This window comes from Neophocaena asiaeorientalis, unplaced genomic scaffold (assembly GCF_003031525.2).
Source record: "Neophocaena asiaeorientalis asiaeorientalis breed wild unplaced genomic scaffold, Neophocaena_asiaeorientalis_V1.1 scaffold258, whole genome shotgun sequence".
Lineage (NCBI taxonomy): Eukaryota > Metazoa > Chordata > Mammalia > Artiodactyla > Phocoenidae > Neophocaena > Neophocaena asiaeorientalis.
Window position 1 is genome coordinate 4,508,575 of NW_020172591.1, and position 13,076 is coordinate 4,521,650.

At 46.1% G+C, this 13,076-nt stretch overlaps 1 protein-coding gene across 3 annotated transcripts; it reads right to left on the reverse strand.

The window, feature by feature from the left end:
* Positions 1-734: 734 nt before the first annotated feature.
* METTL21A (methyltransferase 21A, HSPA lysine) lies at positions 735-12,705 on the reverse strand. 3 transcript variants are annotated; one of them, XM_024738406.1, is made up of 5 exons: positions 12,463-12,598; positions 11,616-11,795; positions 9,935-10,046; positions 1,522-1,598; positions 1,285-1,425 (listed from the first exon to the last, which is right to left on the reverse strand). In XM_024738406.1, exons 2-5 carry the CDS (start codon positions 11,760-11,762, stop codon positions 1,414-1,416), a joined length of 348 nt encoding a protein of 115 aa, XP_024594174.1. In that variant the 5' UTR covers positions 11,763-11,795; positions 12,463-12,598; the 3' UTR covers positions 1,285-1,413. The 3 variants fall into 3 exon arrangements, with proteins under 3 accessions (XP_024594173.1, XP_024594172.1, XP_024594174.1); XM_024738405.1 differs by lacking the exon at positions 1,522-1,598 and having other exon boundaries at positions 735-1,425; positions 12,592-12,705; XM_024738404.1 differs by lacking the exon at positions 1,522-1,598 and having other exon boundaries at positions 735-1,425.
* Positions 12,706-13,076: the final 371 nt, after the last annotated feature.

Consider the following 13,076-nt stretch of genomic DNA (forward strand, 5'->3'; position numbering starts at 1 on the left):
TGAGGTTTAAAACTTTTTTTTATTGTCATCCTATGCAGTATAAGGAGGCAGGGAAAGGCTGGGAAAGAAATACAAAAACAACATTTGACAAAGGGTAAAGCTGAAGGGAGAAACTATAGCTTTTGATTTGAAGATAACCTATTCCCAGCACATAGAGGTCCAAGATTTTAGGTGCTATCAAAAAGTAACTAAAATTTTATTTTGACTTACACCTTTGTTTATATACCTAAATCCGAAATTACGCCAGAAAGCATGTGAGACTTTAGAAAACTCACATCCTAATCTCAAACAAGCAAAAGTATTTAAGACCTAAATGCAGTAGACAAAAGATTTCAAGAGTATTAACAGCTCAGGGAATGTCCATTAAACCTCTTGTTTTTTTGTGTTTTTTTTCTTGCGGTACGCGGGCCTCTCACTGTTGTGGGCTCTCCTGTTGCGGAGCACAGGCTCCAGACGCGCAGGCCCAGCAGCCATGGCTCACGGGCCCAGCCGCTCCGCAGCGTGTGGGATCTTCCCGGACCGGGGCACGAACCTGTGTCCCCTGCATCGGCAGGCGGACTCTCAACCACTGTGCCACCAGGGAAGCCCAAACCTCTTGTTTTATACTCAGAAAATTAGAAAACTGGGCTAAACGTATGTCTTACAATGTGTTTTAAATGATTTGCAGGATCTAGCCTCACCAAAACAAGCTCACTGCTTTGAAGATGCCTTTATACCAACCCTTCATCACAGCATCAGTGAAAATTGTTTATTGAGAGGGAGCAGTATGGGATACAGAAACAACATAAACCAAAATCGCACACTTTCCTTTAATGTTAATTGAATTTCAGAGTGAGTAAAATGTAACTAAAAAGTCACAGCAATGGGACAAAGTGCTTTGTTTTAAAACTGCACATTTGCTTTGCCTTTTGAGAACCTTTGGTTAGACTCTTTGTACAGTAAGCCATTTCATTACATATGGTTATATTCCCAGTCTAAGACCTTAATTGACACACTCAGTGACAACATTCTTATAAATTATAGCCAACTATAAGTCCTCCCTCAGGCTTCTCCTCTGTGCTTTGTAAATATGTACATCTTTTTCAGGATCATAGTGAACCTTCCTCACAGTAAATTGCCTCTCAAGCATCGCTAAGAAGTTGTGATCCCGTTCATAGCGAATTCGGCAAGCTAAAAGAATCACAGAGTGGTTGCTACAGAGATGTTCCAATGTTTGAAGAAGATCTGTGAATGTTTCTTCTAAATATATGATATCAGCTCCAAGTATCAGGTCAAATTCTCCAGGTGAAAAACTCCCCAAATTCTGTCCCCAAGTCAGCTCCTTAACAACAGCTCTGGGCTGGATATGGGGAGGTAAGTTGGCTTGAACGTTTGATTTAAGAAACTCTAATGCTACTTTTCGATCCGTGATAGTCACATGAGCACCTAGAACATGGGACAGAAAGTAATGCACACATCAGTACAACTAATAGGTAGAGGGATCAAGTTAAACAGCGGGGTGAGTGTCTCTAAATATTCCACCTCATAGACACAGTATGATGCCTTCGTGGAGAGCTGTGACACGTCAGAACCATGGCCAGATGCTCCTTCTCTACTGCCTGTAGGTAAAAGTGAAACTTGGTTTGCCTCTATGACACACTTGCTGTTTGCTGAAGTTATGCCTATTAAATACAGGTGATAAGCTAGCTGATGCTTCTGAATTGTGCAGACAGAAGTGGCCCACCCTTCACAGGTATCTACCATTATACTTCATTCATTAGGTCACCATCTTCAAGTCAGAAGGCCTCAGGGTAAAATGGAGTCCAAAGATGAAAAATCTGGGAGCCAACGATTATGAGGATGACAAGATACCATAAACCGGGAAAGGTTCCTTTCTGGGGCTAAAGCTTTAAAAAGAATCAAGGAAAAGATTAACTGGCTACTAAGAAATCTCAGTCTTCCTCTCCTTATGCTGTCATGAAGCAGACCATCTATATGTATTCATGCAATTCATATATAATTATTGAAAAATAGTAGTTAGAAATTACTAGATTGTATTAAAGTACTGTAGGTTAAAATGTGAGGTAATGTTCTCTATGTGCTAAGTTTCTACATGCAATGTGTAAAATGAATGAGGCAATATTTTATTAATCTGTTTCTTGAGGGTTGTTTACCATGAACCAAGAGATCCAACTCTTTGAACCAATATGACTGAGAGAAGTCTGAACTGGTAGGTATCCTTCAGGAGAAGCAACCACATAAGGTCAGCCCTGAAATACCTCATCTACATTGTAGTAACACTATAGTACATGTAATCCTGCTTGGTTTTGACCCCATAAATTCTGAAACTTAAAAATTATGTTTCACTCTTTCCTAAAATTATTTCTCATCTGCATCCTTCAGTCTGTAATCTTCATGGGTGATCCCCCAAGAGGATCCCAGACCATTTCAGTGGCAGCTTATACTGAATGTTTCTTATCTTGACATGTAACATTAGGACAGTATGTGATTCAGTTTGACATCTGACTCGGTCCTGAGCGTGATCCTATGAAAATGTGCAAGTTGTTAGATGCACGCACCGACCACTTTGACCGTTTGTTGCTAGACACAGTGCCGCCCAATGAGCAAAATTCAGTGATACTTTTCATCTCTCCTGATAACAGAAATCACAGACAGCCTTTCCCTGGTTTAACTTAGAACTTTACCTCTGGATTTCCGGACAGTCTACAGAGCACTCTGCTGGGAATACTGGAGTGATCTGGTCTTGTGCATGTCACCTCAGTGTTCCTGTTAATAGCTCTTAGATGGAGACCTCCTCTAACTCCTGTCTCAGGGAGGCTACTTCTAACCTGCCAGGTGTTCCAGGAGTTTCAGTAGGATCTTAATGTCGGTTGACCATTCCCCATAATGTCCATCAATTCTACAAACATCCAAGTGCCTACCAACAGCATGGGAGAAAAACCCCTACCCTCATAGAACTTACATTCAAGTGAGGAGATAGGCAGCAAGAGGTGTTTTTAAAAGTAGGATATCTAGTATGTTAGTTGGAGATACACACCAAGGAAAAGAATAAAGCAGGAAAGAGAGACATAAAACATCAGGAAGTAAGAGAGTTGGGTAGAAAGGGAAGGCCTCACTGAGAAGGTGACTTAGGTGAGGGAATAACCGAATACATATCACGGGGAAGAACATTCCTAGTAAGTAGAAGAGCAAGTGCAAAGGCCTATAGGGGCAGGCAAGGAGGAGGCCAGAGGGGCTGGAAGGAGGGATAAAGCAGGAGGAGACAAATGAGAGAAGTAACAGGTTAAAGAAGTAACCGGAGGGAGGCAGAGCAGCTGGGGTTCACAGGTTAAGTTCCAAAAAGGCTCTGGCTTTTTCTGAGTGAGATGGGAAGCCACTGGAGAGAGCTGAGCAGAAGTACTAGTGATCTGACTTAGGTTTTTTTTTGTTTTTTTTTTTACACAGGCCTCTCACTGTGGAGGCCTCTCCCATTGCGGAGCACAGGGTCCAGACGCGCAGGCTCAGCAGCCATGGCTCACGGGCCCAGCTGCTCCACAGCATGTGGGATCTTCCCAGACCGGGGCACGAACCCGTGTCCCCTGCATCGGCAGGTGGACTCTCAACCACTGCGCCACCAGGGAAGCCCCTGACTTAGGTTTTAACAGAATTCCTAGCAGTGGGGCAAGGCCAGGAGCAAGAAGACCTGTGAGGAGGTGGCCACAGTGATGCAGGTGGGTGAGCTGCAGGCTCCCTCCTTGCTGTCACGGCTCCCAGACTCCCACCACAGGCCAAGTCCCAAACACAGGCCACCCAGCAGTAACCACTCTCCTGACTCTGGCAATCACTCCCTCAACTAGTTACTCGATTTTTTTTTTTGGCGGTATGCGGGCCTCTCCCATTGCGGAGCACAGGCTCTGGACGTGCAGGCTCAGCGGCCATGGCTCACGGGCCCAGCCGCTCCACGGCACGTGGGATCTTCCCAGACCGCAGCACGAACCCATGTCCCCTGCATCGGCAGGCGGACTCTCAACCACTGCGCCACAAGGGAAGCCCTAGTTACTCGGTTTTTATCACCCAAATATTCAGCTCACAGAATATTATCATCTTGCCTGTGGTTTTGTTTTGGGAGTTTTTGTTTGTTTATTTGGGTGAAGGGTATGCAGGATGTGTTAAGTTTCTTTTAATCAGCTTCCTGTATTTATTTATTTGTTTGTTTATTTTTCTCCTGCAATTTAGGGAAGAAACAAATCATCTGTCCTGTAGTTTCCCACAATCTAGATTTGGCTGATTATGCCATTTGTATAGTTTGACATGTTCCTCTGTGCTCTGTATCTCCTGTAAATTTGTTTGACTTGAGTCTGATTTTTTGAACAAGAGCATTTCAGAGGTGGTGGTGGTATTTTTCATCAAGAGGATGTAATATCTGGTAGGCTCTATTTTTGTGATGTGAGCAACCACAAATACTCAATGCCCAGATCCTTAATTTATTAGATTCGTTTTGCATTTATTTGTTGAGTAAGCTTCTTTCAATTACTACTTGGTTATTCATTTTGTAGAGGAATTGTGTGAATAGGAAAGGCGGGATAAATTTTGCTCTCTCCCCTTTTATAACCCAGATTTCAAAGGGTTGGTTTCTAAGTATCCTCCAAAGATGACAGATTGGGTTTACTTTAGTGTTGTTGTATCATAAACTATGCATTAAACATATCTGATGTATTTAAACCCATGCCATCTTCATTATCGATGTTCAAATTGTCTATCTTTTGCCAAAGGACTTTTGACACAAACCCAGTCATCCTTGATAGCTTCCTTGCTATCTGGTATGACAAGATATTCCAGGGTCAACTTATACATTTCCTGCTACAGAACTATAATCAGCCACTTATTAAGTTTTATTTTTTACTTTTTGGATGGGAGGAATAACAGCAAGTTTGTATGCTGATTAGAATGATCAGGTAGAAAGAGGGAAAAGTGATAATGCAGGAAAGAGAACCACCAGAACAACACCCTTGAACAGGCAAGAGAGGGCTGGCCCCGGGGAGGAGACACAGTCCACCTGCATACAGCATCAGGAACAAAGGCAGACCGTGGATGCAGATGCAGGGGGTGGTCAGAGACAGTGCCGGGACGTTACAGAAGTTCTCTTGATTGCTTCAATCTTCTCAGTAAAATAAGGAGAAATGTCATCAGCTCAGAGTGAAAGTGGAGAAAGGAGGACTGGAGGTCAGCAGAGAGGGAGCAGAGCTGGACTCCTCAGCAGCACGAAGAGCCCCCCAGAGGGTCCTGACCAGGAGTTTAAAATGAGACCCAGAAGTAGTCTGTTTCCTCCAGCCACATTCAGCTACCTGGGTGCAGGCCTGGAACAAGTGGAGAGCTGCACGTAACCTTGTTTTGAGCCCAGTGAAGAGGATGAAGCAAGGAAGTGCAGGGTATTGATGGTACGTGAAGATGGTAATAAAATGACTGCCCGTGAGATTTATGCTGGGTAAGGAGGGAGATGAGACAATATTTAGTTCATGAAAAACTAGTGGAAACTGACCCAATAAGACAACATAGCCTGCTGTCACTCACTTGGTAATGGAAAAAGAACATGTAAACATTTGTCATTACTTTTAGTTTTTAGTTTTGTAAGCAACGCCTTAATTTATTCAAATGTTGGAGCACAGAGTGTGCACTAAAGATACAGAGATGGGTAAGAAAGTCCTTGCCCTCTAGGAACTGAGAGTCTCATGAGAGAGATACACGTAAGTGTAATTATGAAGCAGTGTAGGAAGTAAAATATAGGAACATGGGTGTGCTAGGAAATTATGTGGTCACAAAGGAAGCATTCTTCGAGAGGAGCAGAGGTCGAAGAAAGATTTCGGAAGGAAAGGAAATCTGAGCTTACACTTGAAAGATGTGGCATTAACCAGAGGAAAGAGGTGAAGAGGGGAATTCAAGGCAGAAGGGACAGGCCAGAGGCAGGGTGTGTGTCACTGGAACTTCACTCAGTGCAATTGTGCTGAGAAAGTCAGCAAAGTGAGATTACAGAGCCTCACTAAGAAGCCTGGGATTTGGCCTGCAGGCAATGGGAAGGCACAGGGTCACCCCATCACTTCTGCGTTCTACATGGGCCACACTGACAGCTATTGGGAAAAGTGGGTTTGATAAGACAGAGGTAGAAAGGTCAGGTGGGAATGTGGATAGAATCTTGCAGGAGACAGCTGATGAGCACTCCAGCCAGACAGTGGGAATGGAAAGGGAGAAATGGAATCAAGAAATAGTTAAAAGACCCAGCAGGGCTCAAGAGCCGGGTGGGCAGCGGGCAGGGCAGGTCAAGGAGCTGGCCTGAGTGACTACTTGGATAGTGATGCTAACTCAGAACAAAAGAGAAAGGACAAGTTTGGAAAGGGAATTAGAGTTCAAGTTTAAACACGTGCTGACAAATAGCCACGTAGAGACATCAACAGCTTTCATTTAAACGTACAAGTTGAAAGTTCAGTGGAGACTTGCACTGGAATTACCAGGGCACGAACCCGTGTCCCCAGGCGGACTCTCAACCACTGCGCCACCAGGGAAGCCCCTAAGAGACAATTTCTTGCTGAGCAGTATGTTTAAGACAGCGGTCCTTAGACTTGGCTGGGCATCAAATCGCCTGGGAAGCTTTTAAAATCCAGATTCCTGACCCCAACCCAACTTACAGAACCCTGTCTTAAAGATGTGGTTTTTTTTCCCCTAAGAATAGTTTTCAAGTAGTATAAAGGCTGAAGAGGTTTTTAAACGAAGAACCAGGATTTGAGAGTCAGAGTTGGATTCAGATTCTAACTCCACAATCCATTAGCTTGTGACCTTGGGCAAGTTACTTGACATCTATTAAGCCTCCATTTCGCCACTTTGAAAAGAGCTCCAAGTAGACCTACTATGCCGGGTTGTGGTGAGGATGAAGGCCATAAAGACACAACACCCAGAACACAAGAACCGCCCAGGAATTAGCAGCTGTTTTTTCTTTTAACAAGAAAATCTCATCACCCTAGATTAACAGTCTGCATATCACTGACCATTTGAGGGGGAGGCTTTTTAATGTAATTTGTCTTTTTCCCCCGTCTCGCTCCAGTTAGAGTTAGAATGGATGCTTCCTGAGAGCAGTGACCTGCTGCCCTAAAACCATGACAGGCACGCCGTGGGTGTTCCCCAGAGTCGGGAATCAATGAGTAAGGTTACAAAAAATGAAAATAGCTTAAAAAGGGGAACAATCACCCTCTTTCTGACATTTCCAAAGCACTACCTATTCTAGTTCTGTTTCCATTTTAAAGAGATTAACTTTTTCTTACTCTTAGGTTTCAGCATCAAAATTTCTCCAGCCTAATACTTTGTAGCCACAAATAATGAGCATGAAAAGCATGCCATAGCACAGAGAAATGTGCATGACATGTTAAATGAAACATCATATATGTGTGAAAATATATACACACACAGATAGGCACACGTATGGAATCACGATTATAACTATGATTAAAATACGGATGGAGAAAAGGAATAGGAGGAAATATACCAAAATGCTAATGGTAATTATGTTGCAAAGTCATGAATAAGCAGAATCTTTGGTGGGTTTTTCCTTTTTTTTAGACTGCTTCTAGGGCTATTTTTGTAATAGAGTTTTATCATTTTTATAACAGAAACAGTAATTTTCATGATTTTCTAGTTCATCTCTTATTCCAGAACGATTTGGGTATCTACTGTGTGCCAGCTGCTGTACTAGGGCCAAGGACACACAGAATGAGACATGGCCCCATTCCTCAGGAGCCTCAGCCTGCCAGGTGAGACAGACACATGAAACAACTGCCTAAAGTGAAATGTGACAGAGCTGGGGCGGAGAACACCAAGCACTGTGGGGAAGGGAAATAAGGGAGCAATTAATTCTGCTTTGGGGCAACCACAAGAACACCATCTGCCATTCTGCTGTTCTCGCCCCTCCCAAAGTCCCCATCTTTTGTGGCAACAATTAACTAGTCCTTCGCTCTGTGATGGTCTTTGAAGAACCTTATGCTGGCTTTCCCAAGCCCACAGATCCAGATTTATAGATCAGAAATGAAAAGGCAGAGAACACTTGTTGAGCATTTACTTGGTGCCAGTCGGCGAGCTAACAGATTTCTATGCATGCTCTCATTTGATCCTTGTTGGTCAGTCACTATGGTTATTATCCCCAGTTTATTGGGAAACTGAAGTTGAGAGATTCGGCAACTTGCCCAAGGTGACACAGCTAGTAAGAATTAAAGGTGGTCAGAGCCTGTGGAGAGTGGACTTGTGGTTGGGGGATTTGAGGGCGTGGTGGTGGGGAAGAAAGTACTGGGAGTTTGGGATTGGCAGATGCCAGACTATTGTATGTGGAATGGATGGACAGCAGAGCCCTGCTGTGTAGCACAGGGAACTAACTGTCTTCAGCATCCTGTGATGGACCGGAACGGAAAATGCGTGTATGCACGGCGGGGCCGCCTTGCTATGCAGCAGAAGTGGGCACGGCACTGTGAATCAACTATGCTTTGATAAAATTAAATTGAAACAAAAAAAGGTCAGAGCCAAGTGGGCCTCTAACCCTTTGCAGGTCACCACGCTCTGCTGTCTCGACAGCAGTGAGGAGGCCCTGTTCTCAGGGGGAGACAGAAGAAACCTCATTTCCCCTTCCAGCTAAGTCCTCTCAAACGTCACAGAGACGGGACTTAGTGCCATGGAAAGAAAAGAACCTGGGCCTCTGTGTCTGACAAGTCTGGTTTGAGTCTCGGGTCACCACTGACCAGGACTTCAGAAAGTGGCTTAATCTCCCGGAATCCCAGCTTCACTGGAAAAATGAAAATTAAAAATATACCTAACATACACGGGGACAATATAAGGTCAACCTGAGGAGATCAAAAGGTGGTGTATCGGCTAGGGCCTCCTCAGTGGCTAAAAGTGCTGTGGTGTCAGACAGATGGACCTGCATCAGTTTCTATGTTCACACGTCCACCCATCGCTCCTGCCCATGCTCCCCATCAAATCCCGGGAGGCACAATCTAAACAGAGAAAGGAATACTGAAAAAGATATGTTACCAGAAAAAGGACAGGACAAAAGCGGGCCTTTAGTGGGTGCTCAAGTAGCTGTACACACTTGATGGAACTCTAGATCCTGACCACCCAAGTGTGGTCTGAGGACCAGCAGTTACGGCATCATCATCATCACCTGGGAGCTTGTTAGAAATGCAGGCTCTCAGGCCCCACCCCAGACCTACAGAAGCAGAAACTGCATTTTAACAAGAGCTCCAGGTGACAATACTGAAGTGGGGAATATTATACATTGTATCTCAGAGGCTGGTCTATCCAATCAAGGCACAGCTTGAAATGTATGAGCAGGAAGTTGTAGAAAAGAGTCATCAATGAATTATAAAATAGAAATGAAGCTTAAAAATATTCTAGGCCTAAACTAATGTCTGTATGCCAAGAAAACACGACAAACCTTGGTATCATTTCAGAACTGCACACTGTTTAATAGATGTCAGTACAAACTGCAGGGGGGGCCAGCCCTCCCTAAAAGAAAAAAACCAGCAAAGCTTCCTCAGCAATGAAGTAAGAGACTATCTGCTCTCCCGACCTCCTAGGGTTAAATCCGAGAGTACAGAGACAGCACCTAAACAGTAAAAAGCTATGTACACAAATAAGATAATTCTCTTTGAACTCAGTTGCCTTAAGATCATATTATGGGCATCACAGAAGTGAAGTGGGCAAAGCAATCTCCCGTGAGAAGTATAAATAATAGGATGAGAGAGGGAGAAGGAATTAGCCTTCCTGGAGTTGAGAGCACTGCAGTTGGCCTGTGACTCATAATAAGTACAGGGGGAAAAAAAGTAATACGGTAAGAGGGAAACTAACAATGAGCTCTGAGTCAGGAAAAGGTGCCCCTCCATGAGTTCCACTCACACAGGAGTAAGCCATGAGTCACACTCACCCAGCAGGGCAGCCACCATGCCCACCAGCCCCGTGCCAGCACCCAGCTCCACGGCAGAGCAGCCCCTGAGCTCCACAGCTCCCATCTCCAGATACGTGGCCAGAATGATAGCCTGAGTCAAAACACAGCATGACAATTTAGGTCAACAAGCACTTTAGGGCCTGAAGGCTTTCAAGCAGGCTACATACTCCAAGAAGACATCACATACCCCCCTCCCACCGCAAGGTTCAATTCCCAGTGTAACAGCTCACACAGGAACTCAGCTGCTGCTGGGAGGTCACCTGGAGCAAGCACAGACACTGAGCTCCCCAGCACAGCTGCCCCAGGCCCCACCAGAGGCCCTTACGGGGGACAGCAGTGGTCAGTGACACTGACCACCCAGGATAGGATCCTGCTGAATCTGGGAAGGCTAATTTCTTACTGTGTCACAGCATTTTTACACTCAAGGTTTATAAAATCACTTTGGTAGAGCTGACATGAACAGTCTCTGTGATTCTGCTTAAAGGAATGTCTAGTTCCTAAACCAAGTTCAAGTCAGCAAGGCCACAACCAAAGGGAAAAAGCAGAGCAGCACCAAGGCTCCTGGAGTTTCCTCCCTCTCTCCTACTCTCCTGCGTCCCTAACGCTCGTCACCCCAGAGGAGCTGGGCATCAAAAGGGAAGTTTTAGCCAAAGGTTTGGACTTGATGTGTGAGTTAGCATTTGCATATAACTCTATAAATCACTGTATACTGTTAACATGATTTTAAAATATAATTTGTTCTTCATGGCCACATACTATTAGCATATAACGTAATTTTAAAATATAATTTGTTCTTCATGACCACATACTATTAGCATACTTAGCATACCTCTTCTTGGTGAGAATGTAGGAGATTCGCCCATTCCTCACTGTTCTGTATCTTTATTACTCTTTCTGAGAAAACTTTTCTTGTAGTTACCCTGGACTAGATTCCTAGAAGTGGTATTACTGGGTTACGATATATCAAGACTTCTATTCCTAAGTGTTTCTCTAACACCCCTGATACAATATTAAGATTGTAAAATTGTATCTACACCAATCATTTAGCCAACATTCACTGAGCTCCCACCGAATCCCAGGTGTGGCTAGATGCTTAGGGCAAGTCTCTGGCACAAGCAGCTGAAAAAACAGTGCTGGGAGAGAAAAAAGTAAAGCAGCAATTATAGTATAATTTTTGATCATTACAACTATGGAAAACTTAAAGAAAACACATGATCTTCATTCTTGGCTTTGTCAGTTTACAACATTCTTTGTGCAATGTTAAAAACTAACCGAATAATTGTCCAAAGCAGCTAGGGGCCCCAGTCCTCCCTCTTCCGTGCTAGGTAAATTACTGGTAAGTCATTTAATTTCTTTCAGTTTTCTTCATGCACCCTTAAAATGCAATCTATTTGGTGGGGAGGGAGCAGGGAAGTGATTCTAATGGGTAGGACTTTTTTTTTGGAAGGGGTGGAGTGATGCAATGTTTTAAAATTGAGTAGTGATAGATAGTTGCACCACTCTGAACTTACTTAAAACACACACACACACACACACACACTTTAAATAGGTGAAATGTACGGTATATGAATTACAACCCAATAAAGCTGTTACTTTTTAAAAATAGAGACCAGTCTTATAATCAATGGCTGATGCTAAGAGGCCCCCGGGGCTTACTTACCGCGTCCCAAACCACCGCTGCGACTCCCAGTTGCTTCCAGTCCTGCCGGATCTGTATCGTGTGGTTTGCCAAGGAGAAGGTGGCAAGAGGCTTGTGAAATCTCTGCAGCCCCTTTTCCGCGGTCTCTTCATAGGGCACCAGGGCCATCTCGCCCGCGCCCAGCTCTCTGCTCGCTCAAAACTGTGAGGCAAAAGAATCCTGAGTGAGGTTCTAGCCAGAAAATGCATTATCTCTCTAGTAGCTCCAAATGCTTCTTAAGGCCGTTTTACAAGTTCAAAACAAACGGGGTTGCGGGAAGCCTTTGTCTAATTCCTTTTGCCTGGCTCTCCTGGGAAGTGAGATTTCGCTGGGAATTCATGCCAAAGGTGCGGGATGGCTATGCTCTCAGCTGTAACCACTCAGGGAATTTGCAGCGTGGTAAGAGTGAGCGAGGCTGAGGTGACAGCCCGGGGCCGCAGAGAAAGTATCGCTTCCTAAACTGCCCGGGCCCGCGTGGACTGCGGCTGCAACCCGCTGCGGTCTGCAGGGCATTTTTTCGTGTTTTGTTCTTCCCTCACTCCCTCTAAATCGGTGCGTTCAATTGCGACCACCACGGACTCGAACCTAAACTTAAACTGGGGGTTAACGGTATGATTATCCTGCTTTACGACACCGGCTGGAGATACACGGTCGACGCAGTTCCATTTCCTGTAGACTGAAAGTGAAAGACACTCGTGGATTCCGAGTCGCTCGCGGGTAGCGAGACCCCGGGTCCGCGTGGACTCGGGCATCCGCGGCTCGGAGGCCTCCCCAGAGTCGCCCAACCTGACCCCCCGCCTGCCCCACTGAAGGGCCGACAGGTACGCACGTCCTTCCCACGGGCCCCGCAACTGCGGGAACAGGCGAGGTAGGGGCGGGAGCTTGGAGAGGAGCCCCCCTCCAGCGGCGCTGGCCCGCCACAAGCTAGGGTCCGCGGCAACGCGTCGCCTCCACTTACGGCTCGGGAGGCGGCCCCCGCCTGGTGCGCGCGACGCTTTCCCCGCCCCCAGGTCGACGGCGGAAAAATCCGCCTTAAAGGGCCAGAGAGCCGGTAGACCGGCGTGCGTGTGGGCGTGCGTGCGGCCCGCGTCGGGGTCACGCGTTTCCGGTCCCCCGCCTTCCCAGGCCAAGCGCTCCCCGAGCGCCGGCGGCACGGAGTGGTGGGTGTGGGGCAGGGGCCCGGAGCGGGGATGCCGCGGCGGGGCGGAGGCGGTGCTCCCTCCGCGTGTGTCCCCAAGGTATTTGGGCCCCCAAGTCAGTTTCTCTGGCTGCCGAGGGCAGAGCTGGCCGGGAGAGCTAGGTGCGGAGGCGCGGGGGGTGGGTGGTGCGCGGAGGCCGTGGGTGCCATGGCGACCGGGAACCCGGAAGCCACCTGCCTGGCGTTGGACAGGCGCTGGGTCCACTTGTATGTGTGCTCGTTATCGCGCGCGCGCCTTTTTTGTG